Raw genomic sequence first — 23,156 nt, 5'->3', positions numbered from 1 at the left:
GAGGGAGGGATATAGGAGGGGAGGGAGGGAGGGATATAGGAGGGGAGGGAGGGATGGGTATGGGAGGGAGGGATGGGTATAGGAGGAGAGGGGAGGGGGATGGGGAGGGGAGGGAGGGAAGAAGAGAGGGATGGGTATAGGAGGGGAGGGAGGGAAGGGTATAGGAGGGGTATGGGAGGGGAGGGAGGGATGGGTATAGGAGGGGAGGGAGGGATGGGTATAGGAGGGGAGGAAGGGAAGGGTATAGGAGGGGAGGGATGGGTATAGGAGGGGAGGGAGGGATGGGTATAGGAGGGGAGGGAGGGAAGGGTATAAGAGGGGAGGGAGGGGAGGGAGGGATGGGTATAGGAGGGGAGGGAGGGATGGGTATGGGAGGGGAGGGAGGGATGGGTATGGGAGGGAGGGATGGGTATGGGAGGGGAGGGATGGGTATAGGAGGGGAGGGAGGGATGGGTATAGGAGGGGAGGGAGGGAAGAAGAGAGGGATGGGTATAGGAGGGGAGGGAGGGAAGGAAGGGTATAGGAGGGGTATGGGAGGGGAGGGAGGGATGGGTATAGGAGGGGAGGGAGGGATGAGTATGGGAGGGGAGGGAGGGATGGGTATAGGAGGGGAGGGAGGGATGGGTATAGGAGGGGAGGGAGGGATGGGTATAGGAGGGGAGGGAGGGATGGGTATAGGAGGGGAGGGGGGATGGGTATAGGATGGGAGGGAGGGATGGGTATAGGATGGGAGGGAGGGATGGGTATGGGAGGGGAGGGAGGGATGGGTATGGGGGGAGGGAGGGATGGGGAGGGGAGGGATGGGTATGGGAGGGATGGGTATGGGAGGGAGGGAAGAAGAGAGGGATGGGTATGGGAGGGAGGGAAGAAGAGAGGGAAGGGTATAGGAGGGGAGGGAGGGATGGGTATAGGAGGGGAGGGAGGAAGAGACTGATTCATTTAAGGCAACAGAGAGACCAAGAGGTTGCAGTTTAGATTGAAAACAACAGAGAGACCAAGAGGTTGCAGTTTAGATTGAAAACAACAGAGAGACCAAGAGGTTGCAGTTTAGATTGAAGACAACAGAGAGACCAAGAGGTTGATTCAATAGAAGAGTAGGATGATCAGTACAGTAGATAGACTCCAGATCATTCCATTACTGCAGACATTGACTTCTGTCACAAGTGTCTTAACTCAGGTTGTTGTTGCCAAAAGCGATATGCAACTTCATTCATCACTATTGTGAGTGATGCAAACAGTTAGCAAACATAAAGGCCTAACATTTTTTTTCACTAAATAAAAAAATGGAATTGACAACTAGAATTAAAGGGTTTTAAACTTAGATTACACACACAGGTACATGTGTGTGTGTGTGTGTGTGTGTGTGTATGCACAATTTCAGACTTCCAAGAGAAATCTAATGGACATTATTGCAGAATTCTTATAATTCAAGAGGAGAGATTGCCAATGTGAAATTATTCAAAATGCAAACAAGATACAGTTACAATGTGCACCAACACTAATTACTGTAACCAGACATTAAATATTATAATATTGATAGACGTGTCCTCAAACAGATTACATTCGTTAAGTGTTATTTGCTTTACGTTCTTGAATGTGTTGTTAAAATCTTCATTATGATTAAATACCCAGATAAACCAAATCATAATATTTGACAACGAATCATGCGACAATCCCACAAACACCACGCGGGCATCTCGTAGATGTGCGTGCGCTCTGCCGGCAGAATCTGATGAAAAGGTCTAAACTAACAGATAACATTAATGCGTAAGCAATTTACAAATGGCAACTAAATCGTAGACATATTTGAAGTGGAACTAAATACAACTATTATAGAATCAAATTAGGCCTATAAGAAATACAATTCGCGACTTGGGCCCATAATAAGAATAACTCTAGACAAATCTACCATTCAAAAGTATGAATAGCCTATTAGTAGGCTAAATATAAGCGACACTCACCCAACATCCACCTTCCGTGAAAGAAAGACGACTTGACTTTGATAGTGCACAAAAGAAAATCAGACCTGTCTCTTGCTTTCCATAATGCGTTTATAAAGTGGAAAATAGCGCATCATTTGATTGAATTTTGGCGGCAGTGTGACCTACTAGCTCAGGCCCAGGGACGATGTGAGACGACCAAGAGAGGAGTGGTGCGCGTGACCAATATGAATTAAAGAGACAGTCTTGTGTCTTTCGGGAGCGCGCACGTTTCATTCGACCGCAAAATACGTTTGTCATATCAAAGGATTTTAGCCATTCTAGGTATTTCAGGCAGAGGAAAATAGTTTGACTGTGAAAATGCACAGAAGGACGCAAAGAATATTGATGATGAATGCCAATAGATTCTAATGCAAAGAGACCCCCGTCTCTCGCTTCCTCTCTCGCTTGCTTGCACACACACACACACACACACACACACACACACACACACACACACACACACACACACACACACACACACACACTAAATGCAGCATAACATTCTCTTACCTCACCGACACCTGTCTGCAGGATCTTCAGAGCAGTTTCAGACTCCAGAAAGTTCTTCTCTGCAACTGAGTAAATTATGAAACAAAATAAAATAGTTGCCATCTTGCAAAAAAGTAATATTCTTGCTATTATATATTTGTAAAAACACTAGAGTGGTTCAAAAATCCCTTTTATACCCCTATCTCACTTTTTGTCCAAGTTGTGTGTGTGTGTGTATGTGTGTGTGTGTGTGTGTGTAGACATTGTCTTGGTGGTTTACATAGAGCAGCGAGACATTGGGTCAATTTGACCCCGTCTGACCCCAGGTCCACTTACCGGCTTTCTCTGCCACGTCTTCAGCACTCAGGTTCTGGCTGTTGGGGCGAACACGGAATGTCAGGGCAGGGCCCACCACACTGTGGAGAGACAGACAGGAACATTCCATCAAACTATTGATTAATATAGCTAGGGCCGGGAGAGAGAGGGGTGGTGGGATGGTGGTAGGAGCAGGATGACTGGGGGGTGGGGGAGGCCTTTATTTTAGGTGTGAATAAGCCCCAAACTTACACTGTTATACAAGCTGTACACTCACTACTTTACATTGTAGCAAAGTGCCATTTCTTCAGTGTTGTCACATGAAAAGATATACTCAAATATTTACAAAAATGTGAGGGGTGTACTCACTTTTGTGATATACTGTACATACATATACACACACACACCCACACACACACACATACACACACACACACACACACACATACATACATACATACATACATACATACATACATACATACATACATACATACATACATACATGCAGTACAGTTGAAGTCTGAAGTTACATACACTTAGGTTGGAGTCATTCAAACTCGTTTTCAACCACTCCACAAACTTCTTGTTAACAAATTATAGTTTTGGCAAGTCGGTTATGACATCTACTTTGTGCATGACACATATAATTTTTCCAACAATTGTTTACAGACAGATTATTTCACTTATAATTCACTGTATCACAATTCCAGTGGGTCAGAAGTTTACATACACTAAGTTGACTGTGCCTTTAAACAGCTTGGAAAATTCAGAAAATTGTCATGGCTTTAGAAGCTTCTTATAGGCTAAGGAACATCATTTGAGTCAATTGGAGGTGTACCTGTGGATATATTTCGAGGCCTACCCTCAAACTCAGTGCCTCTTTGCTTGACATCATGGGAAAATAAAAATAAATCAGCCAAGAGCTCAGAAAAAAAATGTGTAGACCTCCACAAGTCTGGTTCATCCTTGGGAGCAATTTCCAAACACTTGAAGGTACCACGTTCATCTGTACAAACAATAGTAAGCAAGTATAAACACCATGGGACCACGCAGCCATCATACCACTCAGGAAGGAGACGCGTTCTGTCTCCTAGAGATGAACGTACTTTGGTGTGAAAAGTGCAAATCAATCCCAGAACAACAGCAAAGGACCTTGTGAAGATGCTGGAGGAAACAGGTACAAAAGTATCTATATCCACAGTTAAACAAGTCCTATATCGACATAACCTGAAAGGCCGCTCAGCAAGGAAGAAGCCAGTGCTCCAAAGCCACCATAAAAAAAGCCAGACTACGGTTTGCAACTGCACATGGGGACAAAGATCATACATTTTGGAGAAATATCCTTTGGTCTGATGAAACAAAATAGAACTGTTTGGCCATAATGACCATCGTTATGTTTGGAGCACCGTGAAGCACGGGGGTGGCAGCATCATGTTGTGGGAGTGCTTTGCTGCAGGAGGGACTGGTGCACTTCACAAAATAGATGGTATCATGAGGAAAGAAAATGATGTGAATATACTGAAGCAACATCTCAAGACATCAGTCAAGAAGTTAAAGCTTAAAATGGGTCTTCCAAATGGACCATGACCCCAAGCATACTTCCAAAGTTGTGGCAAAATTGCTTAAGGACAACAAAGTCAAGGTATTGGAGTGGCCATCACAAAGCCCTGACCTCAATCCCATATAAAATTGGTGGGCAGAACTGGAAAACATGTGTGCAAGCAAGGAGGCCTACAAACCTGACTCAGTTACACCAGCTCTGTCACACAACTTATTGTGTGAAGCTTGTGGAAGGCTACCCGAAACGTTTGACCCAAGTTAAACAATTCAAAGGCAATGCTACCAAATACTAATTGACTGTATGTAAACTTCTGACCCACCGGGAATGTGATGAAAGAAATCAAATCTGAAATAAATCATTCTCTCTACTATTATTCTGACATTTCACATTCTTAAAATAAAGTTGTGATCCTACCTGACCTAAGACAGGGAATTTTTACTAGGAATTGTGATCAGGAATTGTGAAAAACTGAATTTAAATGTATTTAGCTAAGGGGTATGTAAACTTCCGACTTCAACTGTACATAGACATACATATACACACTTTGTTTTAGAATATACCTTTATTATTCCCCACAAACCCCACCACTCCTCCCCCAATTGGAGTAAACTAATTAACAATAACACTAAGGCCTTCAGTTTATACATATTATACACATTTTACAATAGTGATATTTTGTCTGTTTTTAGTGCTTCCTCTATTTCTGATTTCCTCAACTCATACGTCCTCTCCCCTCCATTCTGCCTCACCTCCTTTTGAAAAAAGTCAAAGGTGATCGAGGAGAGGCAACGCGGAGGAAAATGAGACTCTCCTTCTCCCCTTGCTAATGAGGTTTACAGGGTGGATCCCAAAATAAATTAGACTCTCCTTCTCCACTTACTAATGAGGTTTACAGGGTGGATCCCAAAATAAATGAGACTCTCCTTCTCTACTTACTAATGAGGTTTACAGGGTGGATCCCAAAATAAATGAGACTCTCCTTCTCCACTTACTAATGAGGTTTACAGGGTGGATCCCAAAATAAATTAGACTCTCCTTCTCCACTTACTAATGAGGTTTACAGGGTGGATCCCAAAATAAACGAGACTCTCCTTCTCCCCTTACTAATGAGGTTTACAGGGTGGATCCCAAAATAAACGAGACTCTCCTTCTCTACTTACTAATGAGGTTTACAGGGTGGATCCCAAAATAAACGAGACTCTCCTTCTCTACTTACTAATGAGGTTTACAGGGTGGATCCCAAAATAAACGAGACTCTCCTTCTCTACTTACTAATGAGGTTTACAGGGTGGATCCCAAAATAAACGAGACTCTCCTTCTCTACTTACTAATGAGGTTTACAGGGTGGATCCCAAAATAAATGAGACTCTCCTTCTCTACTTACTAATGAGGTTTACAGGGTGGATCCCAAAATAAATGAGACTCTCCTTCTCCACTTACTAATGAGGTTTACAGGGTGGATCCCAAAATAAATGAGACTCTCCTTCTCCACTTACTAATGAGGTTTACAGGGTGGATCCCAAAATAAATGAGACTCTCCTTCTCCACTTACTAATGAGGTTTACAGGGTGGATCCCAAAATAAATGAGACTCTCCTTCTCCACTTACTAATGGGGTTTACAGGGTGGATCCCAAAATAAATGTGTAAAGAGATAAAAAACAAACTAAGTTAGACATGTTATAGATAAAACGATAGTAGCATTTTGTTCTTAACCATGTGCATGGTTTTCTCCTCCGCCAAAACAAAAGCGGATTCAAAAGGGTTGTGGCAGATTTCCAAACTTTTCCACAAAGGACTCAGGTAGGATCCAAATGATTATCCTCGATGAAAGGTGGCTATCGAGGAGGGGAGGACTCTTCCATTCACCTATTAATGAATTTACATTTCCTCAACCACTCGACCACTCATCGGTTTCCGGGTCACAGAGGAGAGAGGACGGAGGAGAGAGGGTGTAGGAGAGAGGACAGAGTAGAGGGTGTAGGAGAGAGGACGGAGGAGAGAGGGTGTAGGAGAGAGGATGGAGGACAGAGGGTGTAGGAGAGAGGACAAAGTAGAGGGTGTAGGAGAGAGGATGGAGTAGAGAGGGTGTAGGAGAGAGGACGGAGGAGAGAGGGTGTAGGAGAGAGGATGGAGGTGAGAGGGTGTAGGAGAGAGGACGGAGGAGAGAGGGTGTAGAAGAGAGGACAAAGTAGAGGGTGTAGGAGAGAGGACGGAGGAGAGAGGGTGTAGGAGAGAGGGTGTAAAGAGGGTGTAGGAGAGAGGATGGAGGAGAGAGGGTGTAGGACAGAGGATGGAGTAAAGAGGGTGTAGGAGAGAGGACGGAGTAAAGAGAGTGTAGGAGAGAGGACAGAGTAAAGAGGGTGTGGGAGAGAGGACGGAGTAGAGAGGGTGTAGGAGAAGGACGGAGTAGAGAGGGTGTAGGAGAGAGGACAAAGTAGAGGGTGTAGGAGAGAGGACGGTGTAAAGAGGGTGTATTAGAGAGGACGGAGGAGAGAGGGTGTAGGAGAGAGGACGGAGGAGAGAGGGTGTAGGAGAGAGGACAAAGTAGAGGGTGTAGGAGAGAGGACGGAGGAGAGAGGGTGTAGGAGAGAGGACAGAGTAAAGAGGGTGTAGGAGAGAGGACAAAGTAGAGGGTATAGGAGAGAGGACAAAGTAGAGGGTGTAGGAGAGAGGACGGAGGAGAGAGGGTGTAGGAGAGAGGACAAAGTAGAGGGTGTAGGAGAGAGGACGGAGGAGAGAGGGTGTAGGAGAGAGGGTGTAAAGAGGGTGTAGGAGAGAGGACAAAGTAGAGGGTGTAGGAGAGAGGACGGAGGAGAGAGTACGGAGGAGAGAGGGTGTAAAGAGGGTGTAGGAGAGAGGACAAAGTAGAGGGTGTAGGAGAGAGGACGGAGGAGAGAGGACGGAGGAGAGAGGGTGTAAAGAGGGTGTAGGAGAGAGGACAAAGTAAAGGGTGTAGGAGAGAGGATGGAGGAGAGAGGGTGTAGGCGTGAAGGAGCCGAGCACTCGCTCATGTCCGGATCATGGAATCTATTCAAAAAACTGCTTTAAGCCAGATGGGCCATGGGGCAGGGTGTAGGAGAGAGGACAGAGGACAGAGGAGAGAGGGTGTAGGAGAGAGGACGGACAAAAGACTAGGACTTTTGCCCAAATGAGAAAAGGCTACAGAGGGAGCTCCACCTCGCCGCCACACCCGAGTTTGAGCTCAGCGGTCAAGCAGAAGAGGAATGGAGCATGTTTTTTTGTGTGTTTTTTTAACCCCTTTTTTCTCCCCAATTTCTCCCCTATCTTGTCTCATCGCTGCAACTCCCGTACGGGCTCATGAGAGGCAAAGGTCGAGAGCCATGCGTCCTCTGAAACACAACCAACCAAGCCGCACTGCTTCTTGACACAATGCACATCCAAACCGGAAGCCAGCCACACCAATGTGTCGGAGGAAACACCTGGTCTGCGTGCACTGCGCCCGGCCCGCCACAGGAGTCACTAGTGAGCAATGAGACAAGGATAACCCTACCGGCCAGACGACGCTAGGCCAGTTGTGCGCCGCCCCATGGGCCTCCCGGTCGCAGCCGGCTGCAACAGAGCCTGGGCTCGAACCCAGAATCTCTGGTGGCACAGCTAGCACTGCGATGCAGTGCCTTAGACCACTCGGCCACCTCCCTGGTGGCCGAGACGGCCCCCTCTACACTGAGACGGCCCCCTCTACACCGAGACGGCCCCCTCTACACTGAGATGCCCCTGAGATGGCCCCTCTACACAGATGCCCCTGAGATGGCCCCTCTACACAGATGCCCCTGAGATGGACCCTCTACACAGATGCCCCTGAGATGGCCCCTCTACACAGATGCCCCTGAGATGGCCCCTCTACACTGATGCCCCTGAGATGGCCCCTCTTACACTGAGATGGCCCCTCTACACTGAGATGGCCCCTCTACACTGAGATGCCCCTGAGATGGCCCCTCTACACAGATGCCCCTGAGATGGCCCCTCTACACTGAGATGGCCCCTCTACACTGAGATGGCCCCTCTACACTGAGATGGCCCCTCTACACTGAGATGGCCCCTCTACACCGAGACGGCCCCCTCTACACTGAGATGCCCCTGAGATGGCCCCTCTACACTGAGATGGCCCCTCTACACTGAGATGGCCCCTCTACACTGAGATCTCCTGATCATTTAATTTGACATTTATAAGTTTGTTTGACAATCAGGACAATGCACATTTATTAACATTTCTGTAAATGTGCCAGATTTAACCAGCCAACTAATAATCATCTGCTTATTAGCAATTAGCAGCCAGCTAATTGTCATCTCTCCTCATTGGACCAGTCGACCAGTGGGCCTCTATGCCTATAGCCTACCTGATGTTGATGAAAGAGCCAGTGGAGAGTGGGATCCTCTCAGCCAGGAGCCCCAGCAGACGCACCCCGTCGTACAGACTGAGGGGGCTGCGGAGAAATACACATGCATTCATACACACGGACACACTCATACACACTCATACACACGGACACACTCATACACACGGACACACTCATACACACTCATACATGCATACACACAGAGCACTGAAGAGAAAAGCAAAAGCACAAACACACACACATATACAGTACAACTGCAAGCAAAATCACAAACACAGATACACACACACACCTGCAAACACACACAAACTCTTACATACACACGCTTACATACACACGCCATGTACAGTCAAAGACTCTGAGACAGACACGTAGACAGACAGACAGACAGATATACGCTCCTACACCAACATTCTGTGTTTATGAACATTAGGCTTAGAAGACCTTTGGTTGGTGACGATGTAGCCGTATTCCTCCTTCACATGTGTGGTCCCTCCTGGTGGTTCTTTCTTCCCCTGCATCTTTGTTTCCACCGGGGCCCCTGGCTCCTTTACACTGGCTCCCTCTGTGACAGGAGGGGCCCCCATGGTGGGAGGGTGATCTGGGGAGGCTTGGGGCCCAGGGGGCGGGGCAGGAAGGGAGGTGGGGGCACCTAGCACGGGAGATTTGTCCACCTTGTGTGTCATGGCCCCTTCAGTGATCTGATGAGGAATAGGAGGAGGCACCAAACACCTTAACATCCGTTATAGTAGGATTTAATAAATACATGTTTCATTTGAATATTACTCCAGGATATGTCAAATAGACCACTGATTTCCTCAGATTGGGGAAGTTCTGCCACCTACTGTTTGGTAGATGCAACAACAACAACCAGAAAGCCTAATTATTGCCATTCTACATTTACTGTAAATGCTATTAACATTGTATAAAAAACAATAAAACATTTCATATCGTTAAATAAACAACACTTATAAACCAAGAGCAATAATTTAATTTCTAGAGTTTTACTGTTTTATCTCAACGTACCTTCTTACGTGGGGCAGCACTGTTCCGGTATTTGTCTGAAAAGCAAAGAATAAAGATTCTCATTATCTGACACACAGATAATAATTGTTTCAGTATCTGTAATTGTCACAGTATAATCCCACCACGAAATGTCACATTTTTCAGTCTCATTATTGGGTCATGCCATTTTGTATAAAGATACTGCAGGTATTCCAACTTGATTTCCTGTCATCAAGGCAAAGGGTGGCTATTTGAAGAATATCAAATATAAAATATATTTTGTTTTGTTTAACCCTTTTTTGATCACTACATGATTCCATATGTGTTATTTCCTAGTTTTGATGTCTTCACTATTATTCTACAATGTAAAAAATAGTAAAAATAAAGAAAAACCCTTGAAATGGTAGGTGTTCGAAAACCTTTGACCCGTAGTGTAGTGCTTTGACAGGGTTCAGCTGCATGCCTGCGCTCTGACAGACCTGCTGTGTCGGTGCCCAAGTCAGTAGCACTCTCCATCTGCAGCTGTTTCAGTGCTGCAGGCAGGTTGGCCAGCTGTGGAGGGGTTAAGTCCTTCATATCAATGCCATAGTGGTCCAGGAGCAGAGCCACTTTCTGCAGGGAGTCATCTGAACAAACAGACAGGGTCATACAGAGTTAGAGGTGAGAGGTCAACAGGCAGGTGATGAAAAAAGTACAGGCAGGCCAGACATTAGGCATTCCGTGTCTCAGCCACAGCAGGCAAGAACATAAAAAAAAATCCTATAGACAGGGGAGCCGTATGGGGGGGTGGGGGGGTTAGGACGATTCTAATGGCCTGTGACTGACAGGGGCCCTAAAAAAATATTACAACATTAGGTAAAAAGCATTCTATATTAAATGATTTAACCTATAATCATTAATCTAATATTTTATTTACAATGTACTAATAAACTAACGGTTTATTTTTCTTTTCTTGTTTTTGGCAAAAAGTAAACATCCAGAGAGCCTCTGTATTGCCCAACCCCCCTCTATTTTCATGAAATGGTTTGATCCTGCCCCCAGGACCTTTAGACAGGTTAAAATTCACAAGGCACTACAGAGGGTAGTGCGAACGGCCCATTACATCACTGGGGCCAAGCTTCCTGCCATCCAGGACTGGATACCAGGATACCAGGCGGTGTCAGAGGAAGGACCTAAAAATGGTCAAAGACTCCAGCCACCCTAGTCATAGACTGTTCTCTCTGTTACCGTACGGCAAGCGGTACCGGAGCACCAAGTCTAGGACCAAGAGGTCATAAGACTCCTGAACATCTAGTCTAATGGCTACGCAGACTATTCGCATCAAATATTACCATTTGATCTGATTTGAAACCAAGCGCGACAGGTACTTGCTAGCAGTGAATTTTGAGTGACGAGTGCCGGTGGAGCATCATGTCTCAGTTTCCTAAAGAAAAATCTGGCTTCCAAAAACAAAAAGAAAGAAAAGAAGGACAGGAGAGAGAAAAGGGTGACAGTATGTCACCCAATGTTTCACAAAGGAAGGTGGGTGTCGTCCGTGACTGGTGGAACCAGCCACGTCCCCATACCCCTGAACCAGCCCTGTCTCCCCAAAGCCCTGAACCAGCCCTGTCTCCCCATCCCCATAGCCCTGAACCAGCCCTACTCCCCATCCCCATACCCCTGAACCAGCCCCGTCACCCCATCCCCATAGCCCTGAACCAGCCCTGTCTCCCCAAAGCCCTGAACCAGCCCTGTCTCCCCATCCCCCTGAACCAGCCCTGTCTCCCCAAAGCCCTGAACCAGCCCTGTCTCCCCAAAGCCCTGAACCAGCCCTGTCTCCCCATCCCCCTGAACCAGCCCTGTCTCCCCATCCCCATGAACCAGCCGTGTCCCCCTCCCCACACCCCTGAACCAGCCCTGTCTCCCCATACCCCTGAACCAGCCCTGTCTCCCCATCCCCATGAACCAGCCGTGTCCCCCCCTCCCCACACCCCTGAACCAGCCCTGTCTCCCCATCCCCATACCCCTGAACCAGCCCTGTCTCCCCATCCCCATACCCCTGAACCAGCCCTGTCTCCCCATCCCCATACCCCTGAACCATCCCTGTCTCCCCATACCCCTGAACCAGCCCTGTCTCCCCATACCCCTGAACCATCCCTGTCTCACCATCCCCATACCCCTGAACCAGCCCTGTCACCCCATCCCCATCCCCCTGAACCAGCCCTGTCTCCCCATCCCCATACCCCTGAACCAGCCCTGTCTCCCCATCCCCATACCCCTGAACCAGCCCTGTCTCCCCATCCCCATATCCCTGAACCAGCCCTGTCTCCCCATCCCCATACCCCTGAACCATCCCTGTCTCCCCATCCCCATACCCCTGAACCAGCCCTGTCTCCCCATCCCCATACCCCTGAACCAGCCCTGTCTCCCCATCCCCATACCCCTGAACCAGCCCTGTCTCCCCATCCCCATACCCCTGAACCAGCCCTGTCTCCCCATCCCCATACCCCTGAACCAGCCCTACTCCCCATCCCCATACCCCTGAACCATCCCCATACCCCTGAACCAGCCCTGTCTCCCCATCCCCATACCCCTGAACCAGCCCTGTCTCCCCATCCCCATACCCCTGAACCAGCCCTGTCTCCCCATCCCCATACCCCTGAACCAGCCCTGTCTCCCCATCCCCATGAACCAGCCGTGTCTCCCCATCCCCATGAACCAGCCGTGTCTCCCCATCCCCCTGAACCAGCCCTGTCTCCCCATACCCATGAACCAGCCCTGTCTCCCCATCCCCATGAACCAGCCGTGTCTCCCCATCCCCCTGAACCAGCCCTGTCACCCGATCCCCATCCCCCTGAACCAGCCCTGTCTCCCCATCCCCATGAACCAGCCCTGTCACCCCATCCCCATACCCCTGAACCAGCCTTGTCTCCCCATACCCCTGAACCAGCCCTGTCACCCCATCCCCATACCCCTGAACCAGCCCTGTCTCCCCATCCCCATCCCCCTGAACCAGCCCTGTCTCCCCATCCCCATACCCCTGAACCAGCCCTGTCTCCCCATCCCCATACCCCTGAACCAGCCCTGTCTCCCCATCCCCATACCCCTGAACCAGCCCTGTCTCCCCATCCCCATCCCCCTGAACCAGCCCTGTCTCCCCATCCCCATACCCCTGAACCAGCCCTGTCTCCCCATCCCCATACCCCTGAACCAGCCCTGTCTCCCCATCCCCATACCCCTGAACCAGCCCTGTCTCCCCATCCCCAAACCCCTGAACCAGCCCTGTCTCCCCATCCCCATACACCTGAACCAGCCCTGTCTCCCCATCCCCAAACCCCTGAACCAGCCCTGTCTCCCCATCCCCATACCCCTGAACCAGCCCTGTCTCCCCATCCCCAAACCCCTGAACCAGCCCTGTCTCCCCATCCCCATACCCCTGAACCAGCCCTGTCTCCCCATCCCCATACCCCTGAACCAGCCGTCTCCCCATCCCCCTGAACCAGCCCTGTCTCCCCATCCCCATACCCCTGAACCAGCCCTGTCTCCCCATCCCCATACCCCTGAACCAGCCCTACTCCCAACACAAGGAGGTGAGCAGCATTGTGTTGAATGACATGTCAGTTGGCATAATTGCAGGTACTGAAATGCATTGAGGACAGGAATGTGATTCTCCAGTCAGGAAACATCTCACTTGACACAGAAGACAGCCAATATCAGAGCCTTAAAGAAAGAGATGCCGGCTCTTAGAGATGGATGGGAGTCTCTCCTGTCGGAGGCAACACTGATTGCTACGCAAATGGATGTTGCACCTCAATTTATCAAGAAACACAGCCGCCAGAGGAAAAGGAAGAGATTCCATGATGAGACCTCTCAAGAGGAGACAGCTCAGGACAGTGCAGCAACAGTGTTTCGGGAACATTTTTTACTGCTATGGACAACATCATAAGTGACTTGAACACGAGGTTCCACACCACTGCAAAACCCTTTGAATAATTTTCTGCTGTTCTGAAAGTTGGGCAGATTAGTGAGGATAAAGTCCCTTCTGTGTGCCAACCACTGATCATGAAGTATTCCAGAGATCTGACACCTGAGTTTCAAATGAGGTAAGACACCTGAACACTGTATATGCTGACACTTTCCCTCCTAACATGTCCCCTTGGTCTCCTGAACACTGTATATGCTGACACTTTCCCCTCTAACTTGTCCCCTTGGTCTCCTGACACCTGAACACTGTATATGCTGCCACTTCCCCCCCTAACGTGTCCCCTTGGTCTCCTGACACCTGAACACTGTATATGCTGACACTTTCCCCTCTAACTTGTCCCCTTGGTCTCCTGACACCTGAACACTGTAAATGCTGCCACTTTCCCCCTAACATGTCCCCTTGGTCTCCTGAACACTGTATATGCTGCCACTTTCCCCCCTAACATGTCCCCGTGGTCTCCTGAACACTGTATATGCTGCTACTGTCCCCCCTAACATGTCCCCTTGGTCTCCTGAACACTGTATATGCTGCTACTGTCCCCCCTAACATGTCCCCTTGGTCTCCTGAACACTGTATATGCTGCTACTGTCCCCCCTAACATGTCCCCTTGGTCTCCTGAACACTGTATATGCTGCTACTGTCCCCCCTAACATGTCCCCTTGGTCTCCTGAACACTGTATATGCTGCCACTTTCCCCCCTAACATGTCCCCTTGGTCTCCTGACACCTGAACACTGTATATGCTGACACTTTCCCCCCTAACATGTCCCCTTGGTCTCCTGAACACTGTATATGCTGACACTTTCCCCCTAACATGTCCCCTTGGTCTCCTGAACACTGTATATGCTGCCACTTTCCCCCCTAACATGTCCCCTTGGTCTCCTGAACACTGAATATGCTGCTACTGTCCCCTCTAACTTGTCCCCTTGGTCTCCTGACACCTGAACACTGAATATGCTGCTACTGTCCCCCCTAACATGTCCCCTTGGTCTCCTGAACACTGTATATGCTGCCACTTTCCCCCCTAACATGTCCCCTTGGTCTCCTGAACACTGTATATGCTGCTACTGTCCCCCCTAACATGTCCCCTTGGTCTCCTGAACACTGTATATGCTGACACTTCCCCCTCTAACATGTCCCCTTGGTCTCCTGAACACTGTATATGCTGCTACTGTCCCCCCTAACATGTCCCCTTGGTCTCCTGACACCTGAACACTGAATATGCTGCTACTGTCCCCTCTAACGTGTCCCCTTGGTCTCCTGACACCTGAACACTGAATATGCTGCTACTGTCCCCTCTAACTTGTCCCCTTGGTCTCCTGACACCTGAACACTGAATATGCTGCTACTGTCCCCTCTAACGTGTCCCCTTGGTCTCCTGACACCTGACCACTGTATATGCTGCTACTGTCCCCCCTAACATGCCCCCTTGGTCTCCTGAACACTGAATATGCTGCTACTTGTCCCCTCTAACTTGTCCCCTTGGTCTCCTGACACCTGAACACTGAATATGCTGCTACTGTCCCCTCTAACTTGTCCCCTTGGTCTCCTGACACCTGAACACTGTATATGCTGCTACTTGTCCCCTAACATGTCCCCTTGGTCTCCTGAACACTGTATATGCTGCTACTTGTCCCCCCTAACATGTCCCCTTGGTCTCCTGAACACTGTATATGCTGCTACTTGTCCCCCCTAACATGCCCCCTTGGTCTCCTGAACACTGAATATGCTGCTACTGTCCCCTCTAACTTGTCCCCTTGGTCTCCTGAACACTGAATATGCTGCTACTGTCCCCTCTAACGTGTCCCCTTGGTCTCCTGACACCTGAATACTGTATATGCTGCTACTGTCCCCCCTAACATGCCCCCTTGGTCTCCTGACACCTGAACACTGAATATGCTGCTACTGTCCCCTCTAACTTGTCCCCTTGGTCTCCTGAACACTGTATATGCTGCTACTGTCCCCTCTAACTTGTCCCCTTGGTCTCCTGACACCTGAACACTGTATATACTGCCACTGTCCCCCCTAACATGTCCCTCTTGGTCTCCTGAATGCAATTTGTAAGATGCAGCTTGCAAAGCATTTTTGGAGACGTGTGTATTGCTTTATGTATATTTGTGGTGGCGAGAGATCTTTCAGTAAGCTAAAACTGATAAACAACTATGTGAGGTCCACTATGTCCCAGGACAGGCTTTGCAGTCTTGCCATGCTGTTCATTGAAAGTCAGTTAGCTAGAAAGCTGGAGTTCAAAGACTTGATCAGTGACTTTGCTAGCAAGAAGGCTCGGCGCTGGGCTCTTGGTGAGTAAGGCTGAACAAGGGCCATAACTGTTAAATGACATGGCTATGGATACTGGATCACTACACACATGATGCCCACAGGCTGAGAACAAGACTGAGAACAAGATTTATCTAAAAGTAATGGCTGGATTGCCATAAAATTTGTTGAGTACAATCAAGACCCCAAGTGGAAGAAACCTATTGATTTGGTGACCTCTTGACCTTTCCTCTAGCGCCACCATCAGGCCTTTTCATTTCATTTTCCATTTCTACTTTTACAGCTGCTTATTTTCTAGTTGGTATGTAACTTAGTTCAAAAATCTGCTGCTGATTTTATTATTTTATTTGTTATATCATTCTATAGATGATAATGTTAATTTATTTTAATTGAAGAGGTTAATGTATATTTAAGTTATATTTATTTTAAGTTATTCATTAATGTTAAGAGAATTTTCCATTGAAGAATTTTCCAATTCAAATTACATTTAGACTGTAAAAGATGGCACATTTTTATAGAGGGGATCAGTCTTGCATCGAATAGTGAATTCATGTGTCCCACCCACCCACCCACCAACCTACCCACCCACCCACCCACCCACCCACCCAGTGGAGGCTGCTGAGGAGAGAACTGTTCATAATAATGGCTGGAACAGAGTGAATGGAATGGCATCAGACATGGAAACCATGGAAACCATGCATTTGATGTATCTTTGATACTATTCCATTGATTCCGCTCCAGTCATTGCCACGAGCCCATCCTCCCCAATTAAGGTGCCACCAACCTCCTGTGACACACACAACACCCCAACCCCCTCTCCACACACACACACACTGACTGCCTCACACTCACCATCCAATCCAGCTAGCGATCCGTAGTCCTTCTGAGCTTTCCTCTGCGTTTGATCCAGCTGCTGCTGCTTGCGGACCTCCACGTCCTGCTGGGAAACGTAGTCCTCTGCGTAGTCCAGAGGGAAGTCCAGGTCCTGGTACAAGGGAGAGGTAGAGATCGGTGTTGCTGCCCCACGGTGGCGGGAGGCCGGCTGGGCGGGGGAGGAGAGGTACAGGGAGACCAGGTCCTGGAGCACCTGGCGGTCTCGGTCCTGGGGGCGGGACCCTTTACCCCCGGCGTGAGTAGAAGGGCGGGGGAAACCACCACCCTCCAGAGAATTAAGAGAGCGCTCCTCATCGTCTTGGTAACCATACTGCTGCTTAATAAACCCATAAACAGACACAGAGATGCCCTCTGGGAAAAGGAATTGATACAATCTACTGTATTTATTATGGATCCCCATTAACTTCCCGGGGTCCAGCAGAATGAAGACAGTTTATACAATTTTAAAAACATTCCAATACATTCACAGATTTCACAACCCACTGTGTTCCCTCTGGCCCCTACTCTACAACTACAGTACAGTACTAAATCCATGTTAACATGTGTGTATAGTGCTTATGTTATCATATGTGTATGTGTGTGTCTGTGCCTATGTTTGTGTTGCTTCACAGTCCCTGCTGTTCCATAAGGTGTATTTTTACCTGTTTTTAAAATCTAACTTTACTGTTTGCATCAGTTACCTGATGTGGAATAGAGTTCCATGGCTCTATGCATTTTTATTTATTTTTTAATTCAAATGTAACCTTTATTTAACTAGGCAAGTCAGTTAAGTACAAATTCTTATTTACAATGACAGCCTACCGGGGAACAGTGGGTTAACTGCCTTGTTCAGGGGCAGAACGACAGATTTTTACCTTGTCAGCTCTAGGATTCAACCCAGAAACCTTTCGGTTACTGGCCCAACTTTCTAATCACCAGGCTACCTGCCGCCCCATGTAGTTCTGTGCACCTCCCATAGTCTGTCCTGGACTTGGGGACTGTGAAGAGACCTCGTGGCATGTCTTGTGGGGTGTTATATGGTATTTATCTTCAGTGTATTTATATCATACGACTCAGTTATATAGTATCTATGTACTGTATATACATTCTTACACACATGAACTGTACAGTAGATAGATACCATATAACTATGAGTCCTATGATATAAATACACTGTAGATGTGTGTGTAAGTGTGTGTGTGTGTATATGTGTGTGTGTGTGTGTGTGTATGTATATATATGTGTGTGTATGTATATATGTGTGTGTGTGTGTGTGTGTGTGTGTGTATGTGTGTGTGTGTGTGTGTGTGTATATATATATGTGTGTGTGTGTGTGTGTGTGTGTGTGTGTGTGTCCATTCCCACCTGGCGGTAGGTGTAAGGGTCCAGAGTTTGCATGTCGAGGGACTGGGAGGCCTTGGGGGGATCCACGATCATGTAGTCCAGGTAACTCTGCATCAGGTCTGGGTTGGGATCGTCCCCTTGAGCCTTGGTCCTGGAGTTGGGAGGATACTGCATCTTGGAAAGATGGGCATTCTGCACAGGTTCTGAGGACCTGAGAAATACAGTATGAATGGAGAATATCAGAATAAGGCCAACCCATTAGCACTTGCAGACCCTTATAGGGAACATAGCTTCCCTCACTCACAAGAACTCAACTTCCAAGTCATCCTGCACCTGTCTAAAAATGGCTTCCATCTACTGCAGGAGTATTTGACCACAGTCCTCTGATGATGGATTCCCTCTACTGCAGGAGTATGTGACTCCAGTCCTCTGAGGATGGCTTCCCTTTACTGCAGGAGTATGTGACTCCAGTCCTCTGAGGATGGCTTCCCTCTACTGCAGGAGTATTTGACTCCAGTCCTCTGAGGATGGCTTCCCTCTACTGCAGGAGTATGTGACTCCAGTCCTCTGATGATGGCTTCCCTCTACTGCAGGAGTATGTGACTCCAGTCCTCTGAGGATGGCTTCCCTCTACTGCAGGAGTATTTGACCACAGTCCTCTGAGGATGGCTTCCCTCTACTGCAGGAGTATTTGACCACAGTCCTCTGAGGATGGCTTCCCTCTACTGCAGGAGTATTTGACCACAGTCCTCTGAGGATGGCTTCCCTCTACTGCAGGAGTATTTGACCACAGTCCTCTGAGGATGGCTTCCCTCTACTGCAGGAGTATGTGACTCCAGTCCTCTGAGGATGGCTTCCCTCTACTGCAGGAGCATTTGAACACAGTCCTCTGAGGGCCACTTTCTCTAACAACATTTGAGTGTGACTTAGTCTACTTGTGCTCTGTGTCAGACGCTCAGTGAAAGTGACTGACTGTCTGCTAAGGTCACTTATCAATGGGACCACAATGGAAATAAGTATCTGAATGAATTGTGCTATTCCGACCACGTTTAAACACATATACATGTACTGTGTGTATACGTTTTTAACTGACAAATAAAACCAACCAATCAATCAACTACCAGTGGAAGAGAGAGACGCAGAGGCTGTGGCCTGTTCCTCGTGGACTGGATTTCTCTTCTCTAAACTCAAAGATCTGGTTCTGGGGTTTTCTAAAGGTCTCTTCCTAATCTCATAACCTTTCCTGGCTGCTATTACAAAACAATTCCCCCATTGAGTCACAGACCTTCCTGTGGAAATCTGCAGACAAATAGAACAGATGTAATTATAGATCTGCTTTTAATTATAGTCAACAGAGCAGGAGACTCACTGAGACGAGGGGTTGTCATGACGTCCAGACAGGGGGCGGGTCAGTGAAACACGGCTCAGCTCCTTGCGAATGACGTACTGGGTGATGTCATCCTGCCAGGACAATCCTGCACAGCCATAGGCCGATACAGATGTCAATCACAGTAGCCATAGATGTAACCTGGTAACTTGAGTAGTGTGACCTTATAGAGCCCTCAGCCCTGTTGCCGTGGTAGCAGATGAGACCTGATTATCTGTTCATGATCTTTACCATCACTAAGGTAACAGTTCACTTTTACAACCACACTCTGAACCTAACAACCTTTGTGGGAATGGGTTAGTGAGTATGCATGGAGTATGGATATGTCTATATGTGGCTATGTGTGTGTGTGTGTGTACATGTGTGTGTGACTTTAATTACCTTGCATCATCAGTTCCTTGAGCACCTCCTGTAGTCTGTGCAGCACAGGCACTGACACCTCATACAGAACCATCTCCTGCTGGGGCAGCAGACATTGGCCAAACAGCCCATCTACAGAATATAGAGAACACAGCAGAACACATCAGAACCCTCTCCTGCTGGGGCAGCAGAGACTGACCAAACAGCCCATCTACAGAATATAGAGAACACAGCAGAACACATCAGAACCCTCTCCTGCTGGGGCAGCAGACACATCTACAAAGCACAGAGAACACAGAGAACACACACACATGCACATAAACACATATGCACGCGCACACAACTATGGTGATGTACTATGGAGATGTACTATGGTGATGTACTATGGTGATGTACTATGGTGATGTACTATGGAGATGTACTATGGTGATGTACTATGGAGATGTACTATGGTGATGTACTATGGTGATGTACTATGGTGATGTACTATGGTGATGTACTATGGTGATGTACTATGGTGATGTACTATGGAGATGTACTATGGTGATGTACTATGGAGATGTACTATGGAGATTACATTTACATTTACATTTAAGTCATTTAGCAGACGCTCTTATCCAGAGCGACTTACAAATTGGTGCTTTCACCTTATGATGTACTATGGTGATGTTTGTGTGTTTGTAGATGTGCGAGTGGGTCTCGATGAGTCATCGCCCAGCTCTATTCTCTCTCTCACCCATTCTCTCTCTCTAACATACACATGGGGGAGAGACACTGCCGTCACCCGGGTGATGTCACTGTTGCCATGGAAACGGTGGGAAAGAGATGTGATTGGTTAAGAGCAAGTTGACGGAGAGAGGCCGTGTGTTTACACACTGATGCTCAGAGTGTGCCTCATCGTACATGAAGGCACACACGCTCACACACACTTGCAAGCACATTTGCACACATGCAGTTCCGTAGACAAAAATCAGGAAACACATGACAACTGCCATTGAGTTAATTGAGTATGAATAATGTAGTATTTCCAATGAGACAGTAGACAGCAGAACACCTGCCCATCACAACAGTTGAACTGGTTAACGTCATTATATGCATGAAGTCCCAAATGTCACCCTATTCCCTATATAGTGCACTACTTCTGCCCAGGGTCCATAGAATAGGGGGCCATTTGGGATGCACACCGGGAACTGGGGAGCGAATACCATTTTAAAAGACAGGATGTGACTGGTTACAGATTAAACAACAGATTCCAAGAGACAAGGGTGGTGAGACAAGGTGGGTGAGACAAGGGGGGTGGGACAAGGGGGATGAGACAAGGTGGGTGAAACAAGGGGGTGGAACAAGGAGGGTGGGACAAGGGGGATGAGACAAGAGGGGTGAAATAAGGGGGTGGAAACAAGGGAGATGAGACAAGGGGGTGGAACAAGGGGGATGAGACAAAGGGGGTGGAACAAGGTGGGTGAAACAAGGTGGGATGAGACAAGGGGGTGAAACAATGGGGGTGAAACAAGGGGGGATGAGACAAGGGGGTTGGAACAAGGTGGGTGAGACAAGGGGGTTGGGACAAGGGGGGTGAATGAAGGAGGGAAGACATAATGGACGAGGAGGGAAGGAAAGAGATACAGGGTTCAGTGTGTGCTGTAGGTTTTAGACTTAGCGTACTGTTTGTTTTAATACAGCTCTAGTCCTCCAACACAGAGAGGAAGAGGCGAAGAGAGAGGGTTTACTCCACCCAAAGTCTGTCCAAGAAAATAAAACCAGGAAGTGAGGAATTTGTGTGTGGAGATCAATGAGAGTGTCGAATTTGGTCAACAAACTTTTTCATTGCTAATTTGCTACGTGAGGCTTATTCGATCGAATAGAGGTTTCGTAATGGTTAGGTTGTTATGAATGAACTGACATAAGTGGACTCATGTAGCATTTTGGCAACTTGATATGGAGTTTTGCCTGTTGTTCACAAGCATATCTGTCCTCTGATTGGCTAGAATAGTGCCACCTTACACAAATGACTGATGATTGGCTGAGAGAAATTGATGATAAAATGATTGTGGAGGGTGTCTTGTTGGACTTCAGTGCAGCTTTTGACATTATTGTGTTATGGCTTTACACCCCCTGCTATAATGTGGTTAAAGAGTTACTTGTCTAACAAGTAATGGAAGCCTATCAAATATAATCCAGTTATAATCAGGAATTCCCCAGGGTAGCTGTTTAGGCCCCTTGCTTTTTCAATTTTTACTAATGACATGCCACTGACTTTGAGTAAAGCCAGAGTTTCTATGCATGCGGATGACTCAAGACTATACACGTCAGCTACTACAGCGACTGAAATGACTGCAACACTCAACAAAGAGCTGCAGTTAGTTTCAGAGTGTGTGGCAAGGAATAAGTTAGCCCTAAATATTTCTAAAACTAAAAGCATTGTATTTGGAACAAAACCCTCACTAAACCCTAAACCTCAACTAAATATTGTAATAAATAATGTGGAAATTGAGCAAGTTAAGATGACTAAACTGCTTGGAGAAACACTAGATTGTAAACTGTCATGGTCAAAACATATTGATACAACAGTAGCGAAGATGGGGAGAAGTCTGTCCATAATAAAGCACTGCTCTACCTTCATAACAACACTATCAACAAGGCAGGTCCTACAGGCGCTAGTTTTGTCGCACCTTGACTACGGTTCAGTAGTGTGGTCAGGAGCCACAAAAAAAGGACTTCAGAAAATTGCAATTGGCTCAGAACAGGGCAGCACAGCTGACCCTTGGATGCACACAGAGAGCTAACATTAATAATATGCATGTCAATCTCTCCTGGCTGAAAGTGGAGGAGAGATTGACTTCATCCCTACTTTTATTTATGAGAGCTATTAACATGTTGAATGCACCGAGCTGTCTGTCTAAACTACTGGCATACAGCTCGGACACCCATGCACACCCCACAAGACAAGCCACAAGAGGTCTCTTCACAGTCCCCAAGTCCAGAACAGACTATGGGAGGCACACAGTACTACATAGATCCATGACTACATGGAATTCTATTCCACATCAAGTAACTGACGCCAGAAGTAAAATTACATTTTAAAAACAGATTAAAATACAACTTATGGAACAGCGGGGACTGTGAAGCAACACAAACATTAGCATGCACGCACGCATACACATGGAATTAGTATTGTAGATATGTGTTAGTGGTGGAGTAGGGACCTGAGGGCACACAGTGGGTTGTGAAATCTATG

General features: G+C 47.5%; 1 protein-coding gene across 3 annotated transcripts in view; it reads right to left on the bottom strand.

Annotated features, from left to right (window-relative positions):
- ptprnb (protein tyrosine phosphatase receptor type Nb) overlaps nt 1-23,156 on the bottom strand; it is a 43,413-nt gene that overhangs the window by 10,686 nt on the left and 9,571 nt on the right. For 2 of the 3 annotated variants that reach the window (XM_065022981.1, XM_065022973.1), the window contains 10 exons: nt 19,940-20,050; nt 19,541-19,646; nt 18,193-18,382; nt 16,807-17,161; nt 10,194-10,340; nt 9,736-9,770; nt 9,154-9,410; nt 8,710-8,796; nt 2,808-2,887; nt 2,493-2,557 (listed from right to left, as the gene is read on the bottom strand). In XM_065022981.1, the coding sequence (XP_064879053.1) occupies nt 2,493-2,557; nt 2,808-2,887; nt 8,710-8,796; nt 9,154-9,410; nt 9,736-9,770; nt 10,194-10,340; nt 16,807-17,161; nt 18,193-18,382; nt 19,541-19,646; nt 19,940-20,050 (1,433 nt within the window). The remainder of the gene's footprint in view (nt 1-2,492; nt 2,558-2,807; nt 2,888-8,709; nt 8,797-9,153; nt 9,411-9,735; nt 9,771-10,193; nt 10,341-16,806; nt 17,162-18,192; nt 18,383-19,540; nt 19,647-19,939; nt 20,051-23,156) is intronic. The other variant, XM_065022990.1, reaches the window with a different exon arrangement.

The sequence above is a fragment of the Oncorhynchus nerka genome, linkage group LG2, assembly GCF_034236695.1.
Source record: "Oncorhynchus nerka isolate Pitt River linkage group LG2, Oner_Uvic_2.0, whole genome shotgun sequence".
Classification (NCBI taxonomy): domain Eukaryota; kingdom Metazoa; phylum Chordata; class Actinopteri; order Salmoniformes; family Salmonidae; genus Oncorhynchus; species Oncorhynchus nerka.
The sequence above is the reverse complement of the archived record's forward strand: the minus strand, read 5'-3'. Positions and strand labels throughout refer to the sequence as shown.